Source organism: Hypoxylon fragiforme, assembly GCF_022984875.1.
Source record: "Hypoxylon fragiforme strain CBS 206.31 chromosome Unknown GGS25scaffold_4, whole genome shotgun sequence".
NCBI lineage: Eukaryota > Fungi > Ascomycota > Sordariomycetes > Xylariales > Hypoxylaceae > Hypoxylon > Hypoxylon fragiforme.
In genome coordinates, this window is record NW_026054759.1 from 3,815,578 (window position 1) to 3,839,606 (window position 24,029).

The 24,029-nt window shown below is 46.6% G+C and overlaps 7 protein-coding genes across 7 annotated transcripts; 2 read left to right on the forward strand and 5 right to left on the reverse strand.

Annotated features, from left to right (window-relative positions):
• Positions 1-220: 220 nt before the first annotated feature.
• On the reverse strand, positions 221-4,797 carry GGS25DRAFT_488627 (P-loop containing nucleoside triphosphate hydrolase protein). The gene is made up of 8 exons (XM_049260833.1): positions 4,182-4,797; positions 3,908-4,089; positions 3,563-3,793; positions 2,983-3,405; positions 2,354-2,886; positions 1,125-2,244; positions 932-1,054; positions 221-863 (listed from the first exon to the last, which is right to left on the reverse strand). Exons 2-8 carry the CDS (start codon positions 4,077-4,079, stop codon positions 664-666), a joined length of 2,802 nt encoding a protein of 933 aa, XP_049118365.1. The 5' UTR covers positions 4,080-4,089; positions 4,182-4,797; the 3' UTR covers positions 221-663.
• Positions 4,798-5,309: 512 nt separating this feature from the next.
• Positions 5,310-6,668, reverse strand: GGS25DRAFT_488631 (acid phosphatase/Vanadium-dependent haloperoxidase; the record flags this gene model as incomplete). The annotated part of the gene is made up of 3 exons (XM_049260834.1): positions 6,358-6,668; positions 5,401-6,286; positions 5,310-5,332 (listed from the first exon to the last, which is right to left on the reverse strand). Coding segments are annotated over exons 1-2 (890 nt in total), but the record flags the coding sequence as incomplete, so codon positions are not given.
• Positions 6,669-6,841: 173 nt separating this feature from the next.
• Positions 6,842-9,532, forward strand: GGS25DRAFT_488632 (uncharacterized protein). The gene has a single exon (XM_049260835.1). It carries the CDS (start codon positions 7,051-7,053, stop codon positions 8,815-8,817), a length of 1,767 nt encoding a protein of 588 aa, XP_049118367.1. The 5' UTR covers positions 6,842-7,050; the 3' UTR covers positions 8,818-9,532.
• Positions 8,835-10,323, reverse strand: GGS25DRAFT_259061 (dienelactone hydrolase). Its single transcript, XM_049257264.1, has 3 exons — positions 9,953-10,323; positions 9,510-9,891; positions 8,835-9,435 (listed from the first exon to the last, which is right to left on the reverse strand). The coding sequence occupies exons 1-3, from the start codon at positions 10,000-10,002 to the stop codon at positions 9,118-9,120; spliced, it is 750 nt and encodes a 249-aa protein (XP_049118368.1). The 5' UTR covers positions 10,003-10,323; the 3' UTR covers positions 8,835-9,117.
• On the reverse strand, positions 10,201-12,704 carry GGS25DRAFT_259064 (uncharacterized protein). Its single transcript, XM_049257265.1, has 2 exons — positions 12,434-12,704; positions 10,201-12,223 (listed from the first exon to the last, which is right to left on the reverse strand). The coding sequence occupies exon 2, from the start codon at positions 11,981-11,983 to the stop codon at positions 10,646-10,648; it is 1,338 nt and encodes a 445-aa protein (XP_049118369.1). The 5' UTR covers positions 11,984-12,223; positions 12,434-12,704; the 3' UTR covers positions 10,201-10,645.
• Positions 12,705-13,695: 991 nt separating this feature from the next.
• On the reverse strand, positions 13,696-14,418 carry GGS25DRAFT_259128 (uncharacterized protein). The gene is made up of 3 exons (XM_049257266.1): positions 14,078-14,418; positions 13,858-14,017; positions 13,696-13,795 (listed from the first exon to the last, which is right to left on the reverse strand). Exons 1-3 carry the CDS (start codon positions 14,313-14,315, stop codon positions 13,738-13,740), a joined length of 456 nt encoding a protein of 151 aa, XP_049118370.1. The 5' UTR covers positions 14,316-14,418; the 3' UTR covers positions 13,696-13,737.
• Positions 14,419-15,383: 965 nt separating this feature from the next.
• Positions 15,384-19,932, forward strand: GGS25DRAFT_488644 (ARM repeat-containing protein). The gene is made up of 4 exons (XM_049260836.1): positions 15,384-15,780; positions 15,864-18,159; positions 18,363-19,096; positions 19,163-19,932. Exons 1-4 carry the CDS (start codon positions 15,735-15,737, stop codon positions 19,303-19,305), a joined length of 3,219 nt encoding a protein of 1,072 aa, XP_049118371.1. The 5' UTR covers positions 15,384-15,734; the 3' UTR covers positions 19,306-19,932.
• The last annotated feature ends 4,097 nt before the right edge of the window (positions 19,933-24,029 follow it).

The window sequence follows — 24,029 nt, forward strand, 5'->3', positions numbered from 1 at the left end:
TAGCGGTGGACCAGAAAAGGGCCGGCTGGTAAATTGGCAAAAAGCCGGGATGAAACATCACGAATCTCCCAAAAAGGAAGCTTGGCTAAGGCTCAGTGCGCTCAAGCTGAACATTTGAGGCATGTATCATGTATGTAATAGTTACTATTAGGTACCTATGTTGTTGGATACCTGGTAGGATCTCGGCCGAATAAGACTGAGAGATCACGTACCTAGTAGGTTCAATGGTAGATGCCTGGGATTGTAGGCACCCATATAGGTATAGTATTATGTAGGGAGCTTCGGCAGTCAATACCTAACTACACTTTACTAAGTAGATACTAAGCCTGGCATCTAACATAGCTAACACCTTACTCCTTTTATTAGGGTTATTGCTAGTACTTGAGTGAAAAATAATACAACTTGTACATACTAAAAAGGAAGATCATCGCGGGAGTCCTATTCCTAATTTGTCTCATCCTGTCCTGTCTCATCCCCTCTCCTCTCCTCTCGTACCCTCACCTACCCCTAACGAATGATTCATGTCCATGGAGTTTGGACTGTGTGCATGATTCTGACCTTAAGAAAAGAATGTGTACTGAAAACGTCCTTGCCGGCATACAATTCAGCCAACTATGTCGGTTTAGCATACCTACGTCCACGTCTTGTCGGATTCGTCATTCTCTAAATGGCGTCGTCCATCTCGCTGTCGGACAGGACGGTCACATTGATAGGACGGCTGAAGCTGACGTCCATGGCCGAACTCTCTAGGTCGTTGATACTGTTCATGGCCCTTACCAACTTATCCATCTCTCCCTTGAGCTGTTCTCTCCGCGTCGCTGTGTTTTCGTCTTCTTCCATCAATTTGATGTAAAGACTTGGGTCTGCCATGACCATTCAATATTAGCATCATCCAATTCCATCCAAGAAGGGGGAGTATGGTACAACGTACCACAAGAGCCGTAGATATGAAACCCTTGATCTAAAGATTCGTCGAGTGCGTTGTCTCGGAACGTGCGGAACAGGTTGGAGTTGACGTGCATTGTGACGCCTTCTACAAACCGCGCTGCGGCCACTTGTGATGGAATCTCATGTTAGCATGGTTCGGTATTCTTGTGTTGCAGTATGTATTTGGGGGCACGTACTCATGTAATAGCCACGAACAAACCCAGCGACCTCGATCTCAGTATCGTAAGGGTCCTTGCCAACCTTTGAAAGATGATTTTCGAGTAGCTTACGTTCCTTGACTTTCTCTTCCTCCGACATCTCCTCCGGCTTTGTAGCTGGGTATTCCCAGTCAAGCAGCGTTAAAGCCTTGAGTCGGATGATTCCTCGTACGCGCTTGAGCTGCTCCATCTCCAGTGCTTTATAGCGATGGAAAGCATCATCGTTCATCATATACAGTTGGTACGTCTCGGAGTCGTACATTTCGACCAATCGAGCCTCCTGACTAGCGACTGCTCGACCAATAAACCGCCTTAGATGCTCCTGACATTCCCTGAATATTAGACGGCGGCGCAAAGCGCCAAGGGACTCCTCAAGAACCTTATTAGCTGTCTTCTCTAAAAGCTCGGCCGTCTTGCCGATGTAGGTTTCGAGCGGGCCTTTCCATTTTTTGACCGCGCTGAGACATAGAGTCTCACGAACCTCGTCTGGAACTAAGTCTCGCGGCATACCAGGACGCTTCTTCCGGAGGATCTCAGACCGAATGTCCCTAATGTCCATTGCGCATCGACCAAGGTTGAAATATTTAGTAAACGGGCTTGGGAGGTTCTGTCCCGTACCGACAACAGATGAAGCGCGAGACATGCCGCCCATGGGAACATCTTCTTGCTTGACTGGCGTGGTCACCACATTGTCCTGACGTTGGCGCCTGCTAGGCGTAGCGACGTTTCGCACTGTCGAGTCGCTAGGTCGAGGTCTCTTCGAAGGAGTCGATATAGTTGACTCTGAGTCCACACTAGAAATGTCGATTGTTTGTAGATCCGAATCTCTAACTTTGCAGGTTGGCTTCATTTTGAAGACACACGTCTGAAATTGGCTATTAAGGGTATTCCATTTAGATGAAAACTCTGTGTCTCTCAGAGCTGTCTTCATCTGAGTTAGAAACTGAAACAGACTCCGCTTCACTTCATGCTCTACGTTAGAAGGAAGTTCAGGCAGAACAGCCAGCTCTCTCTCGATTACTTTAAGACGGTTGTGGACCATATCCTTGATTGACGGAAGACTCTCGGAGAAAGCCTGTGACAGTTGGGATGACAGATACTATATTGTAAAACTCCGAGTTAGTATATTATACATTGTCATCGACCACTTACTTAGGGTCAACCCAAGACAAGGTACATAAAGTCTATAAGGAAAATGCAAAGCTTACCTTGAGTAATATCTCGACTCCACAGCGGTGTGCAAATGGACCAAACTCGGATGGCCACGCGACGGTACCAGGCACTTCTTCGTGATTGAAGAAGAGATTCTCCCATTTCGTGGCATCTTCGAGAGGTTGATCTGGTGGTCGCGAAGTAGCAAAAAAGCCGTGGCCAACCAATTTCTTCTCGCCTCGGAACATGGCTAGCCAGTTAGCGACGTTTTGAGGAGGCAGCTGGTCTGCTTTAGTCATAACACCAATGGTTCGGTCAGTGGCTTTCGCGTCGCGAATTATGCCTAGCGAAATCGAGTTCTCCGAATCAACATTCATAGGTAAGGCCCATAAGATGATTGCCTTTTCCCGTTTGATATATTCCGTAGTGAGATTCTTGACCACCTTTACCACGTACTCATCTTCCTCCTTCTCTGGGGATATGAAGACACCGGGTAAATCATAGAAGCTCAGATCTGGAAGCTCTGGCCCTTTTATCTGCAGAGCAACTATGTTCGGCGAAAACTGCGCCTCTGTATTAAGAGCAGCGTCTGAAGCGGTATGTTAGCTATATCGAGGCGGGATAAGAATGTACCTAACCAAAGAAAAATCTGTTTGGTATGGGGCTGACAAATGACCAGACTGACCTTCAAGTGATTGCTTTGCTAAGGCACCTTCACCAGGGATGAAAAGCTCGTAGTCTTGATTGTGGTTCAAGATTGCGATTTGAGCCCAGCGGAGAACCTCCTCGATTTCAGAGGGGTCGAATATTGTCTTAAACGTCTTGCTTTCTCTCGGCATCTTGACCCAAGGTGGGAACGGGTTTGTTTTGGTCACATCTGACTTTTTTGGTTTACTGCCAGGAGTAGGCTGGAAGTCATAATCCTGTTGAAGGGTGACAGTGCATGACCAATGGTCGATCTTGCTGCTGATAAGGTGGATATGAAGCGGGCAGCGTGTACACACGCCAGCACTACGGGGGAGGGTCACGCGGGCCAGACCAGACATCAAGCTCGACTTTCCAGCCGACTGGTCTCCTACCAAGACTAACTCGGGCAGGGCAGCGACATCTTGAAAGGTACGTTAGTTAGCGGCCTCACACTTGCCAAGTTACTTCCCAAGCTGAAGAAGACGGGAAAGAGATGAAGGTTGATTGAAAAAGAGACATTTATATTTAGTAGCATAGGGTACGGAATAAAGGATAGGAGTTAACAGAGGATTACGTACGGGACACGCCGAGCGTCTGAAGAGCCCCGAGCGTATCATTGCATGCCTTCTGCTTCAGACCGATATCTGCAAAGTTGGGATGCGCAAAGCTCTGCTGAGCAAAACTAGAGTCCGCATTCTGGGAAGGTGGCGAGCTATGGCGGCCATTTTTAAAGATGTCTGGCCGGCGCCTCACCTCCATAAGGATAGGCTCCGTCTCATCATCTCGTCGTTGCCACGTCTCCACACTTGCTAGGTATAAGCAATAGTATTAGCTGAATTGTATGGGTTATAGATACTACATAGTAGGTACCTAGTAGGCAAGGCATGGCTACATGTAGGTAGATTGGGCAGGGAGATACTCACGAGCATGGGAGCGAATGAAAGAGCGGGCTGTGGACTGGTTGTCCGAATAGTCGTTGGGAGGGGTTTTCCGCTTTCGTGGAGTCGGAGACGGCGGTGCCATGATGCCAGACCTCACACTACTGGTGGGTGAGCCTTGCGGCTCCGGCTTGATATGCCTACTACTGCGGGTCATATCTGCCACACTAGACTTAAGTTAGGAAAGCTCTTAGTGCAATGCATAATGGGTAGGATGTTTATATGGAAAGCGAACGCTGGTAGAAATCCAATCGCATACATTACAGAATTTCAACTTATATGAGCTACAAACGAAGAGGCTCAGGTATAATTCACTCCGTTCTTCGCCAAGTTGACGAATATACTATAAGTTGTACCTGGCTGGGGAATGGATAAGAATAAAAAAAACAATACAAATAATACTAGTTGTTAAGGGGATGTTAATTAGTTACTAGGTAGGTGTCAGACGTGAGGCTATTCGTCAATAGAGGAAGGAAGGTATGAAAAGAATCAATGAGGGAGCATATAGGTAAGTTAAGGGAAAGAGGAGAGAAAAGAGAGGATGTGTGGTTTGGCAGAGGTGAGTCAACTAAAGAGTCTGCTGGCCTACCAGGTACCTAGTAAGCAAAAGTTGCTGTTGTGAATTTGACTCTAAAGATTCTCGACGCGATCATAGTGATTGTTAAGATTAGTACTGGAACTATATGTCCCCACTAACAGGCATCATCTAGGTCAAGAGTATTAAAGAGTACGCGTGCACGGCTCTTACATACAAGACTTACATAGCACTTTACGCGTTGGGGGGATTCCCTGTTTCTGTCTTGGTGGCTGGGTATTGGGTGGGGTATAGAGAAAAATAGGGTGATTACAGGTTACAGGGGGGTTACGTCGTTAACTCGTTACAACTTACAAGTGATTGGCCGGCGGAGAAACTAAAGAAAAAAGGCAAACAGAAATTCACAACTCTCCTTATCCTCTTTACTTTATTGGGTGACTCTGCCTGAATCTGCATTGTATTTTGCATACATATGTACTACTTTTATGTACACTAGGTTACATACATGTATGTATTGCAAGTTACAACTCCTGATATCCATGTCGATGAGGCTGCTTTCTACATACAAATGCACTAACACATCTCCTATAAATTACATATATAGTCCCTGCTAGTACATAAATACCCTGTTATCCAAGTACTACTACATACATAGTAATACCGGATGTTGTATAGTATTAGTATCCAGGGCCCCAAACAATAACGATTTGATAGTATGTAATAGTATGTAATTCAATATTATTTGGATCATGTACTATTATATGAGATAAGTTCGCCCGTAGACAAAACTTTGGAAACTTTGAACTTATATAAACAACCTTGGAATTTTCGGGTCCTTTATACCTAGGTATCCAAGGTAGTATAGACCACTACATGTATGTGTCGGCTCCGTGTCTTTCATACTAAATAGGTACCTTATTACCTATTGTACTTATATTCGAAGATTCAGGACTTGATTCATCTACCTAGAGTGAACACAGTTAGTTATGCTCGCCAATTAGATTGGCCATGCCATACCCAGTATTTCGTCCAATAATAGGCCCTTCTTCTTCGTCTCGAACTCTTCTCCACCCATCACTATCTTCTATTTGCGTACCAGGAGTTGGGTATGGTTCGTCGCAGTCGCGGCTACCCAGGCGCGGCCAGTACCTGCGATAACTAAAAATGCCAACTGTGAATCCCAGAACAGACCCGACGGAGACATCGTAAACATCATGACGATAATCCTGGCAACGGCTAATGGCTATCATCGCAGCCCCGACCAACGGCGCAAGGCAAACCAATGACCGACCCAAATCTTTCCTGTCACGAAAAATCCTCAACTGGCCAGCCAAGAAGCAAGCTAGGTATCCAAGGCCGCTGAAGGAAAAGCTGGAGTGGCCCGAGGGGAAAGATCGCCAGCCATCATGTAGGGTGTGGTGATCTGTCTCGGTGCACACATCGATCGTTACGAGGGTGTTGAGTTTGGTGCCAGCAAGTGGCTTACATCGGGCAATCAGGTCGGGCCTGGGACGACCAACGGTATTCTTTACGATATCGGTAAGAAATGAGCTAAGTATGAGTGCGATGGCAAGACCGAGGATAGTGCTATGATGTTTATGGAAGGATGCTCGGGTAAAGCTATTATATAGTAGAACAAGCCCAAGGGGAACAAATAAGGCATATACAAAGTTCAGCCAGACTGGCACTCGTTCGATCTCGGCGTGGGGAAAAGATATATTCAAGTTGTTAATGTAGAACATGCGATGGAAGGGCTCAACGAAAAATTGGATCAGTAAGTAGGCTGTAAGGAGGCCGGCGAACCCAACGTAATCAGGAGCATAGGAATGCTTAAGAAGAAGGTAGTTAGCGACAATCATTCAAAAGCATGTATAAGGGGAATGTAAAGGGTTTGTCGTACTGTCCAAAATCTTGCCAGCGATCCCCAGATACCACTTCGTGTCATTGTTGCGATGACTGCAAGTCACCGTCTGCGTACAGCCTTGAAGCCACCCCACAGCATTTCCCAGGGACGATTGAATCTAGACGAAGCAGAATGGTGCTAGGTATTTCGATTCAGCAGCTCGTAAAGTACTTGACAAGGAATTAGGTAGGTATCTGGTGTACTGATATTAGAGAAGCGTATGTAGGTAGGTGTATGTATCGGGGAGGAGGGTAAGGAGGTCGAAGTCGATGTCGCGTGCCAGCTTTGGTTGGAACATTGAATTGGTTCCATGCTGGTAGAACAGCCGGACGGGCATGTACATAATCGTAATTGATGTATTAATCCATGCATGCAGTCAGTACCCACTGATTATGTATTTAGCTAAGTATCCGATTCACTTTAGGCTCTCTTCTTTTGTTGCAGCCAATCAAATCGAATTACTCAACCTATGTGGGTGAATCTTCAATTCAATCCCTACTAGCCTAGTACTCCGTACAATACAGTAACTACCTAGTACTAGGCACTGTGGTACATCCTAGGTTAGTAACTTTCGCAAAACATTGAACATTCAACTTGAATACAATACCGACTTACTATGTGCCTATTTTTACCTCTCTTTCTTTCATTTCTGTCGACTTGCTCCGCTTAGTCCATGGTCTTTTTGCCAACATGTTGAAGTCGACCTACAAACCTTCCTCGAACGTACCACCCCCTTTGCCTCCCGGCTGGACTGAGCATAAAGCTCCCACTGGTCATACATACTACTACAACACGACCACCAAAGAATCCACCTACAAACGTCCTGGCACAACATCACTTCCAGCCGGTACTGCTATCACCCAACCAGCTCCTCTTCCTGTGCCTCAAGACCCTCACGCGAACTTCCTTCAGTATTCAACTGTACCCCAGCTTTCCGATCCAAATATAGCAAATGCCTTCCTTGCCCAGTACGATCCGGCGCGTCAACGCCAAGCGCAACACCAGCATCATGGTAACCGTGGTGGACATCGAGGGGCCCCAGATGGTAGAGGGGATCGACCACATCCGCGTCCCCAACCGATAGATAAGCCAAAATCTAAAGTTGCTATACCAGGTTGCGAGCCTTGGTTGTTAGTATACACAAAGTATGGCCGTAGATTCGCTTACAATCCCGTCAAAAATGCCAGCTACTGGAGAATACCCGAGAAAGTCATGAAAGGCGTGCTAGAGCTAGATATCAATGGGATCAAGGAGAAAGCGATGGGTACCCAAAGCGAAAACGTAGATGCATCTGAGCCGGCATCCGTAGGACCACAAAAGGAAGTTTCCGTCGGACCTACAGAGGAGCCGGAAGAGATAGGTTCCGACTATGAAGAAGTTGAGGTCACAGATGACGAGGGCGAAGGTACAGGAGAGGGCGCCGAAGATGAGGGCGAGGGCAACGATGAACATCGACCGAAACGCCAGCGCACTGAAGACCAGACCGACGATATGCCCGTAGAATTTAACGAGGACGATATTGCCTACCAATTACAAGCTATGGGTGCGGAATATGGCCTCGATCCGGGCGAGTATGATGATGGGAATCCAGATGCGTGGCCCGACGGCGCTGAAGGCCTCCCCCTCTCCGACACTGACGCTCGAGAACTATTCAAAGACCTTCTCAATGACTACGGCATTAATCCATACTCACCATGGGAGAAATTAATTGAAGAAGGCCGCGTCGTCGACGATGCGCGGTACACGATACTGAACACAATGAAAGCGCGCAAGGAGGCTTGGGAAGAGTGGAGCCGTGAGCGCATCCAGATTCTCAAGGAACAGCGTGCCAAAGAGGAAAAGAAGGACCCCCGCATACCATACATGAACCTCCTCCAGCAGAAAGCGACCCCAAAACTGTACTGGCCAGAGTTCCGACGCAGGTATAAGAAGGAGGGTCCTATGCGTGACACGTCTCTCACTGACCGCGATCGCGAGAAGTGGTACCGTGAACACATCAACCGACTCAAACTATCCCCGGATACCCTCAAGAAGGATCTCACCGCGTTACTGCGCAGCGTTTCTCTTCACGTCCTCAACAACAAGTCCCATATGGAGAACCTACCGCCGCAAATTCTTACTGACTTGCGCTATATTAGCCTGGACCCCAAGATACGTGATCCCCTGATAGAGACTTACATCCAGAGTCTAGGACCACCGCCCGCAGAGGGCGAGGCGGAGGAAGAGGATGATGCCACACGTAAGGCAAGGGAGGACAGGAGAAAGAGGGAAAAGGCGCTCGAGGAGCGGGAGCGCATTGTCGCGGAGGAAAAGCGCAGACAGAAGCGGCAGCTCGAGTATGGAAAGGCCGCGCTACGAGAAGAGGAGCTTGAGCTTGAAAGGGCTATGCATGTTGGGAAGAAGGGCTTGCAAGGTCAGTTACTAGCTGCACAAAAGGCCAAAGAAGCGGCTGAGTAGGTAATGTCCAGGTTGCTACCATTTGACGTTGTATGAATATCTATCAAGTACCCAGGGTACCTATCCACATACCAGGGGTACTAGGCTTGAGTTGGTAGTTGACATGAGGCATTGTTACGGCCAGAAATAGCAACCCATCAATGATTATAGGGTTATCAAGAAACGCCCAATGTCTTTTCTTTTACATATAATGATAATTTGTCAAAGCTTTTGTTTCATTCATGATCATTAAAGTCATGTAAGCTACCTAGCATTTGTGCAGGATTTCTAGCTTAACCTCGATACCTCACTCCTCCCGAATCATAGCCAATTGTCGAACCAGGTGACGGCTTGAATGAAGGCTTGCTCTCTAGCGAAGCGATCCGTTTTCTTGTTGGGGTCACCTCGGACGGAGAAGCCGTGCTCGACTTGAGAGTATAGGTTGATCTGGTAGGGAAAGCCATTCTTGGCGAGGATTTCTTCGGAGCGGTGGCGCTTGTCCGCCGGGAATATGGTATCGGTCTCGGCCGCAGAGATAGATAGTGGCGCCTTGAATCCCTCGAGCTCGTCCTCATCCACAAAGGACGGGTGTGCCATGTAGCCTACCTGTATGCCATTCTTGAAGTGGCGCGCAACATACTGGATAGATATAAGTAACCTAACTGTATAATGGAGACAGAAATAAAATAAAATAGAATAAAATAAATGCATACCTTGGCTCCGAAACAGTACCCAACAGCTCCAAGCTTCTTAACACCTTTCTCCTCTTTCAGATACTTGATGGCAGTTTCAATTATAGGGTCAACAGCCTCCTTGGTGTGAGGATTATCACCAGTGCTACCTTTGGCCAACCAAGAGAATATGTCGAAGCCGTCAGGACGGTTCAAAGGTAACGGATCGCCATTGAAGGGGTCAATGATCAGAGTGAGATAGCCATTGGCGGCGAATTGGTCGGCCATCAGCTTGCTGTTCTGCCAGATGCTGATAACGTCGGGGATATACAATAACGCGCCGTCCTTGGCGGAAGAAGGATCGGGGGTAGCTATGTAGGCATCGTATTTTCCCACTTTGAAGGTCGTGCCCGTTGTCTCGCCCCTATGTTTCTCATGAATATGGATGTTATGCCACCAGGCACGAATGTTGGTAAATAACTCACTCGTGCTTGATACCCTTGACGCAGCACGCAGAAGGAGGGAATGACGCCATCTTGGATTATTAGGTACCTAGGTAGGTAGGTAGGTAGGTAGGTAGGTAGGTAGGTAGGTACGAAGTATGTATTAGTGTATAAGAAGGTGAGTTGAGGGTTTAGGAGAGGCGCAAAAGAAGAGCTCGGCAAAAGAAGTGAAGTGAGTTTCGTTTTATTTTATACTTGTAAGTTGTACCTGATACGTAGGTAGCTAGAGTAGCACCGAGAGGATCAACCTTCAATGTCGATATTTGCGTTATCACCGTCTCTTATCTCCAGGACTATATTATTCATGGTTAGAACTGACGTACTATATAGTATCAATGATGTAAATAGGTACTCACTTTAGGTATAAGTAAGTACCTTACTACTAGGTAGGTAGGTATGTAGGCCAGGAGGGTGCCGACTATCCATAACCCCTCCACCCCACCATTAAAATACTGGTCTAGTACTACACACCTAGGGTATGCATTATACCTACTACTAATAGTATGCACTAAGCTTTCTATTTCCCTATTTTCTTCCCCCCCGCCCCCTTTTTGGGAGCGAAAAAAGGCCGACTAAACGTCTGCCTAAGTGTACCTACTCTACAGCACAAACCTGAGCAATAGTAGGATGCGTACCTAGTAGGTCAGTATGAAGTTGCGGGCTTCAACGGCACCATTAACCACTTCTCCATCCCTTCCGTGTTGCCTTGTCTTTTTGCTTGGTAGTTTCGCCCTCAGCCGGTACCTTCAAACGGCCTGCTTCAGATGTGTCTCCAGGTTTTGGTGACTTGTCCCCATCGTCGCCCAATAGTTCTTCTGTCTGTGGTTTCGGTGAACCCCAGAACGGGATCCAAACCCTGCTCTTAGGTTCAAAGGCACGACTGTCTCGGCTTTGTCGTTCAAGATGGAGTGTCGATGCTGAGGTAGTAGCTTCAATGCCCCTAAGTTCTGGCTGTGTTGCTGACTTGATTCTCGGCGACCCTCTAGCTCCCAGAAACACACGCAAGGCCCTATTCTGTATTATCGGAGACGGTGTCTCCCGCCAATCATCGCGTGCCATTTCTTTGTTGGCGGTTCCATTACCCGGCGTCGAACTGGTCCCAGTTGTGCTCAGTTGAGTGCGAGACGTAGACAAGCTTCTTCGGTACTGCCTCTGTAGCATAGGTCTCGGCCTTTTCGATGAAGTCATTACAGTCCTATGAGTCTGTCTCGAAATATCGTTTGCTCTCTGTTTTGTTTTCAGAAAAGGTGCTTCCTGTCTCACTGCAGCACCTTTCACCATCCTCCTTGAAACACTCCCAGCTTTGCTGCTTTGGGTATTCTTCGTGACTCTGCCCTTCACGTATTTGCTTTGGCGGCGTTGCCTCGCAGTCTTCCAGATTCTGACGGGCTTATACAATGCTGTCAAGACGTCCGCATCCTCCTCCCCCGATACAGTAGCCGTTTTTTCTGAACTGGATAATCCATGCCTGCTATCTTTGCTCTCAGTTCTTTGCTTCTTGAATAGCCACCATGATCTCTGCTGGGTCTCCGGCATGGTCTCAACCTCCGTTGGAGGTTGAGGTGGAGATGTTGATGTAGTTCCCGAGGGGTTCGTATTCGAGCTTCCCTTGTGGTGTTTGTTTGCTCCTAACATATTGCGAAATTTGATCCTAGGTCGACTGGAGTGGCTATCTTCGGTCTGAGATTCCGGGGTATAGTCCTCCTTGTTTCTCTCGCGATTTGAAGGAGTATGTGATACAAGACTTGGCGATGAACTCACTTTTTTCACCTTTTGTGGCTGGGTAGGCGTATTCATTGCTTGGTCTCTTGGGGCTGTAGCCTGTTGAAGAGGGCGAGATTGATCATTGTTGTCTTCAGCACGGGTATTAACAACTTGTCCCATTTCAGTGTCATATGGATGCGTGCTCTTGCCAGGCTTGGTGTTTGCAGTCATGGATATCTGCCTATCATGATCTTCAAAAGGAGACGCCGTGCTCGACCGTTTCTGCTTCCGCGATTCGATCAGCTCCATTCGGTGATCGATGCCGTCCTGCTAAGACTCGATCTTCATGTTTATCCATTGCAGGGGTGTTGAAACTGCCTCGAGCGCCTTGACCCGTCGCGATCTAGATCTGCCCTTATGTTCCCTTTCGTCAAGGACTCGAGACTCGTATAAAGTTTGCTGGGTTGGCCACCGTTGCCTATAATCAACTACTGCCCTCTCTTTTCTCCTCCTCGAATGTCTCACCATGGTCGCTTATATTTGTCTTGGCTATGTATGGTGTGAGCAAAAATGAGAACCATTGCTCGAGCTTATAAATCACACTTATCGGAGGGGTAGCTTATTGCCATATTAGTGTTATTGTGGAATTCAACGCCTTTCAAGGGGGGGTTTGTTATTTCCCCTTTGTTTGGTGTTTCGTGATATCGTTATATTAGATACCAACGATGTTGATCTGAACAAGAAAGCGAGTTTACTTACCACTGGCTTCGAAGCAGTATGCTCGTTTAATGGGGGGTTGTAAGACTGACAATAAAATAAAGATAATCTTAATCCAGGGTTGCTCTCATCGTATCTCTAAGATGCCCAGGTAGGTACTAATCAAGTGCTAGTATTGAGGCCAGAGCTAGAAATGGCCTCAAATGTAGGCAGTTGAGAGTTTCATTGACGAGACCTACATTATATATACCAACGTGCCTAGGTTACTTACCTAGGTAGGTATATAGGTAGGCAGCTGTTGTGCTCAAGATATGCACTGCAACTTAAATCATCCCATGCTAAGACATGAATAAGATACACAATCGTTTGTAGCCCAACAAGAGTTAAGTTTCCTACATATGTAGTTTCCACTTTCCTTGAACATAAGAGTATCATTTCAATGTTGATGCTTCCATGTCCCATAACTTTAGTTAACTACCTACTAGTTGGGTACTCACCTACGAGCGTGAGTTCCATTTGATCTCCACCCCATTACTCCTATTTTCTGTCAACCATATTTACCATGTAAGCAATAGATGATTCCATTGATGATATATAACCATTCATCCGCTGATGAAGCATACACCTATATACAGTGCGAGAAATTATCCACAGGTCCCTATCATAACTCATCTAACCATCCATTATCATGTCCTAGGGATATATTGCATAGACAGTTGCCATCTTAGGCCAATTCTGCTCGATTATTATTTGTCCCAATGGAAGGATTGGTGGGTGCCTCAGCGATAGGCATTCCTGGACTCGGCATTTCCGCCATGGGCACTTGGTGTTTCGGCTGTCCTGTGGTCTCATACTGCGGTGCAACGGAATAATGGGGTGGAGGGGAGGATGAAGCAAGTTCTTGCGGGCCTGTAGCTGGAGATAATGGTGGCTCAGTCGTGGGAGTGCGTCGTTTGCGCCTTCTAATAAAAATGAAGCCAAATATTGAAAGGGCTACAACGGCAATTCCGCCCAAAACCCCCCCTATAATAGCCCCCGTTGATGTTTCAGAGTCGTCGTTTGAGGAATTCAAATCAGTAGCAGCAGGTGGTGAATCGGTAACTGTCGATACTGAGGATGTGGTAGCAGTGGAAGGCGATATGGTACTACTACTGGAGCTTAACGGCGTAGGCAAGAGCTGCAGAGCCCGAACCGTGTTTTGGTCACTACAGCCCCACGCTGTAAGAGTAGAGCTTGCGCCCGTCTTCAGTGATTCGAATTAGCGCCCAGGATCTTTTGAGTATCGAAGCCCGCAGACATCCAAATAGCTCCAGATCATGTGGAAAGTTCCAGCGGGAATCTATCATTTAAATGTCAACACTTACATTGTATAACCAAGTGATGCAGTATGGCTCTGCTGATTTGCTGGAAATGCTTATTTAGCACAAGGACGAGAGAACATCACATGGTAGAGAATAGCTACGTACCAGCAACGTGTCTTGGTAGCGCAGATAATCGTCGGGTCATAGTCTTTGCAAGAAGTCTGCACTGTTGCCGAGCACGCTATTGGATCTCCGTTACAACAGGCTCTAAACTGGCCAATATTCTCACATCGTTCGTCGCTTGAACATGTTACCGAGATCGCGGCTAGAGTACCAGGCCAGTTAACTTTCCGGCACTAACACAAGCAGCTATTGCAGATCTTACGGTTGAGAGCACCATATCCACATGTATTATAACCCGAGATAACACCAGATAATTCACTCTGCCGCCTAAGTAGTTCTACGGACGCGGAAGGCTTCGGAGTTACAGCGGGGAGTAGGTGGATACCGGCGAAGGCGCTGTACTCGGCTTGCGTAACAGCAGGTGGGAGGCTAATCTTTGAGGCCGAAGCGAGTAAAAGGCATCCGACCTGGAGTGGGAATGAAAACTTTGCATGTCTCATGGCGACGACGAGTATGCCAACTCATGAGTTAGCATGTTATGTTCGTAGAGAAGAAATCATGCATACATCAGTCCGGGGATCGAGGAGAAGAAAAGCGATGCTGTGCCGCCCAGCTAAGCCTCATATCGAAGGATAGTCATTCAACTTATAGTCCTAGGTATTTGTGCCAAGGCCTATGACAAGGAACCCCGTCGTACTCTCCATCATTATATCCCACTGATTCCACTGCGTCGTTGGCGCAGCCACTTAAAGGAAGAATATCGTCGAGGCCCAGCAGCAGGCTGACAACTCCGTGTTGGTAAGTTCATGCTCACAACTGCAGTCGGTGAAGTAGGAATTATAAAGTGGACATGTGTTTCTAAAATAGTAACAATGTCCAGGTGGTTGGTACGATGGTACCGGTCTTCTTGAAGCTTATTTACATCCCCTGACGATCCTCGTGTCTGTGAATAAGACATTGGGCTCTCTGCCTCTATTGTATGTACGTAGGTGGTCTAGCGAGAGCTCGCCGCACCCCTTAGCTTCACTTACCATCTCAAGGTCTCATTTCTTAGTGAAAATAATCAACTATTCATCTCTTTCGTAAAGAGGTTATTTACTGAGAAACGACGTACATAGGTAAGTACCTCTCTAATGTCTTTGAAGTCGTGGTCATGGCGCTGCTAGAGCGTAGTTCGTCTGAGCTACATCCGCGGGTATCAGATATTGTACGACGTACGTACTACGTATTGAGGTAAGTATTCATGGAATATGCTTAGGTAGGCGAGTACATATGTAGGCAGTAGGTGAGCGGAGTACATAGTTATGTAGATCAAAAGCAACTTCAATGTTGAACCGACATGAATGATGCCATACATGTAGGTACATAGGTAGTACCTAATGTTAGTATAATTAGTATAAAAATTGATTGCACCAAACCACGTATGTAGCTAACTAAGACATGCATATGCAGATTATGTAGATATCCATTCTATGTACCTACCTAGGGTAAGTAGGTACTAGGTTTAAGTGGGACATGAGGGGTTCAGTGCATCTCCATATTAATGGAACTCATTTTAAGTCCAATCACCTTACTTTAGTTTAAAAAATTCGAATGCGACGAACCCCACCTAAGTAAGGCTAGTACCTATCTACCTACTTATCTCAGGCTGTGATCAATAAATTTTTTTTTCCTTTTTTTCTTCTTCCTCTGTGTTGTGGCCAAAATTTTACGTCGTAGGAAATTACAATTTGACCAAAAATTGGAATTCTGGACGAAGGACCTCATCGTAGACCTAAGGTCATCGATGAAATCCAGTCCATTTCCCATCACTCTTTCTTAACTACTACTAAAGTTTCTGCGCCGGCGCCAACACGTCAATACCCCAACGCGACTCTTTACATTCTACCTAAATTTTCAACGATCTGCTACTATTCAAAATGGATCAGCAAAAGCTTGTTGAACTGCTTCAGGCATGCCAAATTCGTAAGTGAACATGATGAATCACCAAGATGTGTATATGCATACATAATGTATCGCATTCGCTGACATCCCTTCTTTCTCCCTAGCTGATACGCAGAAGGTCAAGGCCGCAACCGCAGAGCTTCGAAAGAACTTCTATCCTTATCCAGAGTCCTTGCTCGGCCTCCTCCATGCCGTAGTTTACCACTCTGAGCCTACTGTGCGCATGCTTGCTGCCGTCCAAGCTTTACGACTTGTTCCTAAGCATTGGGGGGATATTGCCGCCGACCAGAAGCCTGCCGTGCATAACGAGCTGCTTCAGGCCATCGTTAAAGAGCAGGATGCTAAATGCCGCCACGGCCAGTCTCGCGTCATCGCTGCCATCGCCGCCTATGATTTCGAAGATGGCCAATGGAGCGAGTTGCTGCCTGCTGTTACGCAGTTGACTACATCCGACAACGTCGCCCAGCGTGAGGTTGGTTCCTACATCATATACAGCCTGCTCGAAGCAAACCCCACATACTTTGAAGATCACCTGTCGCAGTTGTTCCAGCTGTTTGCAAAGACTATCAGGGACCCACAGAGTCGCGATGTGCGCATCAACACAATGTTGTCTATTAGCTCTCTTCTCATGTTGATTGACTGTGACGAGGATGAGCAATCCGCCAAAGCCGTTCAAGAATTTGTCCCAGCCATGGTTGATGTCCTCAAGGATGCAGTAGATAGTGGTGATGACGACAAGATACAGCAATCTTTTGAAGTGTTTCAGTCATTCCTGGCTTACGACTCGGCCCTAATTTCCCGCTATTTCAAAGATTTGGTTCAGTTTATGCTCGATCTCGCTACCAATACCAATGCTGAGGGTGATGTACGCACCCAAGCCTTGTCTTACCTTACCCAGTGCGTCAAGTATCGTCGCATGAAGATCCAAGGCATTCCCGACATGGGCGCTCAGCTCATGAAAAAGAGTTTGGTGATTCTATCCGAATTAACTGATGATGACGAGGAGGAGGACATGACACCAGCTAGGTCGGCTCTATCTTTAATAGACCAGCTTGCCAGCGATCTGCCTCCACGACATGTCATAGTACCCCTACTTGACGAATTCTCAGCATATGCTAGTTCACCAAACCCAGGACATCGCAAGGCCTGTGTCCTTGCCCTCGGCACATGTGCCGAAGGTGCGCCTGAGTTTGTGTCCACTCAGATAGCCTCTGTCCTTCCCATGGTTCTGAACTTGCTCAAAGACCCTGAACAAGGTGTCCGTTACGCTGCCCTCTTGGGTCTCATACGCCTCGGTGAAGACTTATCTGATAGCATGTCCTCCCACCATGACGCCATCATAACTGCGTTGGTCATGAATCTAGATGCAGCAAGCGGAAACGAGTCTGATAAGAAGAATGTTGAGATCATTCGATCTGTCTGTGGCGCTATCGATTCTTTAGCTGAGGGCTTGGGGTCTGAGGTTATGGCTAAATATGGTGAGACCATGATACATCGCATTGGAATGTTTCTCTCACATCCAGACCCTATGGTCAAGTCCTCCGCCGCGGGCGCACTTGGTGCTATTGCTGCCTCTATCAAAAGTGCGTTCAACCCCTTCCTTAAGGAGACCATGGAAGCTATGTCATCCTATCTCCTAGCTGAAAGCGGAGAGGAAGAATTAGCATTGAGAAGCTCCGTCTGCGACGCTATGGGTCGCATCGCGGTTGGTGTCGGTGCCCAAGATTTTAGCCCGTATGTCATGCCTCTATTGTTAGCTAGTGAAAAGGCACTTCACCTTGGAAATCCTCGCCTCCGAGAGACAACATTTATTTTGTGGAGTCAGCTCGCGACGGTATATGAAGGAGAACTCGGTGATTCCCTTGCGGGGATCTTCAAAGGTCTATTCGACAGTCTCGAACTTGAAGAAGAGGGGCTCGAGCTGGACGTCCCCGAAGACCAGCAAGGCCTCGTGGATGAAATCGCTTTCCAAGGAAAGAAAATCAAGGGTAAGGGTATTGGTGACTCTGACGATTCTGATGCGGATATCATGGAAGACGATGATGATGATGACTGGGATGATCTCGTCGGAGTGTCCGCACAAGCGCTCGAAAAGGAAATCGCGCTGGAGGTGTTAGGCGATGTCATCTACGCCGCCAAAGAGAAAAGCGCGCCATACATAGAAAGAGCCATAGAGCTTGTAGCACCATTCGCAGAGCATTCCTACGAGGGCTGCCGGAAGACTGCTATTGGAACCCTTTGGCGAACGTATGCTTGTGTCTGGGAGGCCATGGAAAAGCAGACTGGTCGCAAGTGGGAGCCAGGTTTGCCCTTGAAAGTTGAGCCCGTTCCTCATATTTCCAAGCTGGGCGAGATCGTCGCTACCGCCACGATGCAAATCTGGCCCGAAGAGTCTGATCGGTAAGTTTTTTTTTTCTATTCGTTCGCACCTGTGCTTGTTTTCTACTCTTAACTTCAAATGATGACTACTTCACGTTATACCCAGCTCACTCAGACGCTTAATGCGGTTGCTGAGAACGCGTTTGATCACGTCTGATGAAGTTCTCCCTATATATCATGGACGTTTCTTGCCCAGAAGCGAGTTGCATGCTAATCTGCTTCAGGGATACCGTTACGGAGATCAACCGAAGCATAGCCTCCACTTTAAAGGCGTGCGGTCCAGCAATTCTTGGACAGAAGGACTTGATGGAACAGATTATTACCATCCTTGGCACCATCATTACTCGATCGCATCCTTGCCAGTTAGATCTTGGTGAAGAAGAAGAAGACCAAGAGATCCAAGGAAGCTCTGAGTGGGATTGGTTGGTTGTAGACACTGCATTGGATGTCCTGATTGGCCTAGCTTGTGCCCTTGGCCCGCAGTTCGCCGCTGTCTGGAAGATATTTGAGAAACCCATCATAAAGCTCCTTAGTTCTGAGGAGGCGATTGAGCGGTCTACTGCGGTTGGCGTGGTAGCTGAATGCATCTCCTATATGGGCAGTGCAGTGACTCCTCATACCTCAACTTTACTGCGTCCATTACTGCACCGCCTTTCGGACGAGGACAAGGAGACAAAGTCGAATGCGGCATATGCAACTGGGCAACTCGTGTATCACTCAGAGGATGCCAAGACGTATCTTCCCGCGTTTAATGAGATTCTAGGAAAGCTCGAGCCCCTTTTACAGATCAAGGATGCCCGTTTACAAGACAACGCAGCCGGGTGTCTATGTCGCATGATTCTAGCCCATCCTGACCAAGTCCCGATCGCAGACGTGCTTCCTGCGCTCGTCGATCTACTTCCTCTGAAGGAGGACTATGAAGAGAACAAGCCCGTTTACCAAGCAATACATAACTTATGTAAGTCACACCAACCTATCTGCATGACACTGCTCCAAGATCACAGTACTGACTGCAATTTCTTAGATGTTCTGTCAAACCCAACAGTACAAGAGCTCACGCCCAAACTTCTTAATGTTTTCCAGCAGGTTCTCGGTCCACCGGAAGAGCAACTTGAGCAAGAAACCAGAGAAGTGGTTCGAGAGATGGTGCGCGTTCTGACCAAATAGGTACTCAGATACAAGAAGAAAAAAAAGAAGAAATGCCCTACATGAATGGAAAGGAAATGAAAGGAAAGGAAGGAAAAGGGAGTTGAGGAATAGGTCAGGTGGAAGAAATGGATATGATTGCACGAGTCGTATGAGTGTATGAAGAATAGAAATGTGATGGCAGCTCATGTCTGTACATAGATGATTCCCCAACGATAGATTCCCGAATGTTCCTTGCAATGCTAGGTACTTACTTACTCACCATGGTGGGCTTGCAATAATTCATGCGTCCAGTCAATTTCCATTTCTTGATAGAGCCAAATTGTGCGTACTGAAATTACCGGGCGAATCCCTGGCTACTACGACGTCGACCGCTCGTAGTTGAAACAAAATATTGTCTCTTGGAGGCTGGGCAGCACAAGGGCGTCTGTTGTGTGCTACGACAGAGTAGAAATGAGGAAGCTGACAAGGGTGTATTCGTCAAACTTCACAGCCAGCTCGGTAGAATTACTACAAGTAATAGTTATCCTGATATACTTAAATAGTTGATATTTGGCAGGCCTCCAGTCGGTGTTTTTTGGTTACCTACCTAGAGTGCCTAGGTACCCAATGATTTTCAAGCCCTCGTTGAGAGAGGGTGTGTAGGTCAGTTAGGTTAGTATTGTATTGTATTGTATTGTACAATACAATACAATACATACCTAGCAGGCAATAGTAGTAATCAATACAGTTATTATTCCCAATATATCCCCTGGCTTCTACCTGGCTCCCGAGCCGCTGCTGTGGACTTTCCATCACTTGGCGTAAGATCTTTAATCAGGGGACGGGCCTTAACGTCTAGGCATATCTACGTATCTAGTCTTTTTATGATAGAGATACTCGGTAATACCCTAACCGGTTAGGTAGGTAGTTTTAGAAAATTACGATGGGGTAATAATGTCGAGCAGAACCAAATAGCACACGGTTCTTTTCTCTCTCGACAACTAGGCATCTAACTTGTCCATACGTTACTCTTGAACACCTTAATCTCAGGCTATCGTCCACTCAGCCCCCCGTCCTTACACGTTCTAAATGTCCGCTGTCTTATACCAGGTTATATATTGTGACGAAACGCGTAGCGGTGGGAGATTCTACATCAGTATATTTTAGGAAGCAGTTTGTACAAGAGACCTGGGCCATTCGCCGATGATACCCCAATCGTAGAAACGTACCATCAATATCAGTAGCCGAAATTAGGTCAACAAGCTCAAGCCGGCTCCTAATTAAGCTTAAGACAGGCAGGAACTTAGATGGTACATGGACAAACAAGAGGACACCCACAAACCCAATGCGCTCTTACATGTGTGCTCTTACCGCGTGCAACATGAAGGAAGAGCCACGGCCATTTTCGTGCTTCACTAAGCGTCCTAGCCTAGGGTGGCTATCAAATCATGGAGAAATAGGTCTTCTAAAACGTGTAGAGCAAGTGTTTCTTCATGAACGGAGTCCTCGGGGCCGGTTCGTACATTACCTACATGTGTGTCGAGCATGGCGATGATTGACATGCTTATTTCCTTTCGCCCCCCTATTGAGCGGAGGAGGGGAGGACTGGCCATGCATATATGCAGACGGCTACAACGAGCTTTCCCCCCTGCGTATTGCGTTAGTTTCTCACTGTGACCAGCTCTACATAGGCAGGGGGTTCAGCCAATAGGCAGATATTTCCCCTCGGCAACCAGTAGAAAATGCATCGATTTATGCGAGCCTCACCTACCGTGCAATCATCTAACCTACATCATTACATAGTTCTCGCTCTGGTTGGGGTAGGGTAGCGTAGGATACATAGCGTGTGGTTGCATCCAGTATGTCGGATTTTCCAAGCACGGCCGCATTCGTGTCTGTCAGGACTGCCTAATACAGTAAAATAGCACACTGTCTCAGACTTGATAAGAGGGGTCTCTTGACTTTTAACGCTCACGTTCCCCAGACTGCGGTATTATAATACGCTACGATCCATGCCTAGTCCTCGCTGCTGCATCTTAGCATACGTAGCAGTTCGATTATGTATATGCTGAAGAGAGCATATGCGATTCATACTGTGTCGTGTATATGTACTACGTACATATGTCGGTTGGAGTTGGGTTCATCTGTATCCGTTCCAAAAGGGAAGTAGAAATATACTGCGTAGGCTAGCTGCGCGCAAGACGTTTCGTATAAATCAAAACGTTAGGGGGGTTTTATGCATGTCGTTCAATACTAATCTACCGTCAGTTTCTAGAGAAGGGAACTATTAACTACTAACATATAGGTTAGAGGTATGTATTGTACTTCGATTAGATGTTATATGTACGGAGTATATGTGACTATTCGTACATCTATGTAAGTGTTGTTGGCTAATTATAGGTAGGTAGAATTATCAAGTGGTACCATATGAACATTCGAATGCTACCAGCTTCTGTATCAAAACATTCCTTGAGGATGAATGAATATGCAGAAAAGATTTCTCAGAAAACATTCCTCAGAATCCTTGCCTGTGAAATCGCTGATGGCTTCCCAACCCCCCCACACACCGACGTCTCTAGGTTAGTGGATCTACATACAGGCAAGGAACATCATCTCCGATCTAAGGTTGCCGTCATTCGATTGCCGCCGTGCGCAGGAAATGGCGATTGGCGCATGGGGTTTACGTCCAGGGGCAAAGCTTGATTTGTTGATGATGGAGACGATAAAAAGTGAATAAAGATACGCACTGACGCAGTAAGACAAACTACTAATATGTACAATACAATACAAGCACCTACCTAACCTAGAGAGGTAGGTAGGTGGCTATTTTTGATCAACCTTACCAACCCTGTACTATGCCGTACATGTATATTATTGGTGTTTTCTTTGTTCTCAAGAAAACACGGCACATGCCAAACCAGTATACACATGACAGACAAGCAGATAGATATACATATTATGTAGTTACCTTTGTATGGGTTTCAATTATGTAGGGACATGCAGATGTCAATTGTATTATGCATGTGTAGAAAGCATGGGACGAGTCAATGTTTAATGCTGTGCTCAAGGAAAGACTTCATTACCACGAAGCTACCACAGCACGGTCGTGAAGCTTCAGCACTAGCCTACCGATCCTGCCGAGGGGGTAGAGACCATGGATGCGAGATTGATACAGCTCCTAGGCGTACATAGGCTCTTTGCAGTATCAGATGTGGTACAATACATTGCATGCTGCAGCACTATGTATTGTACATACCCATGCACTGTCAAGTACCTACATACATACCTACATAGACATAGTTATATATATAATACTTTATATATAATATTTCAAAGCTGAGAGATGATATCGCAACATTAAAGGCGTCCAAAGCACGGCCCTTTTAGGTGCCGGTAGCCGTACATATTGCGAACTACATATGTAAATATAATAATCATTCCATACACACATATATCGTAGACCTACATAGGTAGGTAGATAGGTACCTACATATTAATATCTATATTTTTCGAGATTATGTACAACATGTATGTCTACATACACAGGTACCTAGGCTGATAGGTCGGAAGATAAGAACGCTGGAACCCATGTCGATGGTGCTCCTCTTTGCCCTTGCTGGGCATTGATGGCCAAGTTAGCTGATGTTGATCCTTTTCAATTCTTTGAAATGTAGATAAATTACTAACCTAGATAAGTGCTGCGCTTAGGTGGGTACCAAACAACAAAGGATGAAGATGTACTCATACATATGTATCGACACCGAAGTCTCCAGGCATGCTGTACTACATTAGCATGTATATATATGTAGTTTCGAGCTTCGAATACCATCTAGCACCTACCTGAATGCCTTCAGAACACTAAGTACCTATACTTTAAACCCAAGTACCTGGATAAAGGATCTCAGGATCCCTATCAAGCCACCAACCTATGGTTTGGAACCAGTATCACCAGAAGGAATGACTATATAACAAACATAGGTATATGGACAAAAGATTTGGGCCTTTTGGGCCTGCTCTGTCCTTGGGAACACGAGCTTCAGCTACTGCTAACCTTTAGTGTACAGCATACATTAGACACATGTAGTGCCAGTCCTGTCTTTGAATAACAATGATGAATGATGACAGTCTGCTTTTAAGGGATACGTAAGATAGCTGGTGTGTGTGACAAGCGCAGATATTTACCAAATGTGGCTAGATGAGTTGTTATGTCCCTCTCAAACACACAGAGGTTGCTTCCGGAGTCCAGATTAAGCGGGATTACTACTACCATTCTTGACAGTACTGTAGAAAGTCATGAATATGAAATGTGAGTCAGGCAGGGTACAAGAGCCAACCCCCCCTGGCTGGAGGAGTGAGTTCGGGGTGCGTACCGCGTACATCCAGCACACCCGCATATTGATTTGTCTGATAGCTGTGAACCGAGGACAATGGCACCTCGGATATGTAGTAGTATCCATATATGTGTAGGTAGGTAGGCATGTAGATACCATATGCAGATATGTTGTGGGTACAAACATGCAGGCATGTAAGGCATATGGATGCCAACGAATAGGAGCTTGAGGTCCGCTTCCGAGGGATCAGGGTTTCGATGAGAGTCGAGACACTTGGTATATAACTGCAGAGAAGATTCTTTCCCCCTCCCTCCGTTCCTCTCCCTCTTCTCCTCTCCTACCCATCCCTTTCACTGTTGTTTACATCGGTCTCGTAATAAGAGCAGGGCAAGAGGCAAGAGACGACGAGTAAGACATAGGAGGCACCAGTCA

Bases quoted from the DNA above. Each gene is read 5' to 3' on its own strand.
- GGS25DRAFT_259064 (XM_049257265.1), bottom strand. From the start codon at position 11,983: ATGGAGCTGATCGAATCGCGGAAGCAGAAACGGTCGAGCACGGCGTCT.
- GGS25DRAFT_259128 (XM_049257266.1), bottom strand. From the start codon at position 14,315: ATGAGACATGCAAAGTTTTCATTCCCACTCCAGGTCGGATGCCTTTTA. The intron at 14,018-14,077 runs GTAAGATCTGCA...CTGGTACTCTAG, and splicing joins TGGATATGGTGCTCTCAACC to CCGCGATCTCGGTAACATGT. The intron at 13,796-13,857 runs GTACGTAGCTAT...AAGCATTTCCAG, and splicing joins GCTACCAAGACACGTTGCTG to CAAATCAGCAGAGCCATACT.
- GGS25DRAFT_488627 (XM_049260833.1), bottom strand. From the start codon at position 4,079: ATGACCCGCAGTAGTAGGCATATCAAGCCGGAGCCGCAAGGCTCACCC. The intron at 2,887-2,982 runs GTCAGTCTGGTC...ATACCGCTTCAG, and splicing joins AGCAAAGCAATCACTTGAAG to ACGCTGCTCTTAATACAGAG. The intron at 1,055-1,124 runs GTACGTGCCCCC...TTCCATCACAAG, and splicing joins TGTTCGTGGCTATTACATGA to TGGCCGCAGCGCGGTTTGTA.
- GGS25DRAFT_488632 (XM_049260835.1), top strand. From the start codon at position 7,051: ATGTTGAAGTCGACCTACAAACCTTCCTCGAACGTACCACCCCCTTTG.
- GGS25DRAFT_488644 (XM_049260836.1), top strand. From the start codon at position 15,735: ATGGATCAGCAAAAGCTTGTTGAACTGCTTCAGGCATGCCAAATTC. The intron at 15,781-15,863 runs GTAAGTGAACAT...CTTTCTCCCTAG, and splicing joins GCTTCAGGCATGCCAAATTC to CTGATACGCAGAAGGTCAAG. The intron at 19,097-19,162 runs GTAAGTCACACC...GCAATTTCTTAG, and splicing joins CCAAGCAATACATAACTTAT to ATGTTCTGTCAAACCCAACA.
- GGS25DRAFT_259061 (XM_049257264.1), bottom strand. From the start codon at position 10,002: ATGGCGTCATTCCCTCCTTCTGCGTGCTGCGTCAAGGGTATCAAGCAC. The intron at 9,892-9,952 runs GTGAGTTATTTA...TGAGAAACATAG, and splicing joins GTCAAGGGTATCAAGCACGA to GGGCGAGACAACGGGCACGA. The intron at 9,436-9,509 runs GTATGCATTTAT...ATATCTATCCAG, and splicing joins GGTACTGTTTCGGAGCCAAG to TATGTTGCGCGCCACTTCAA.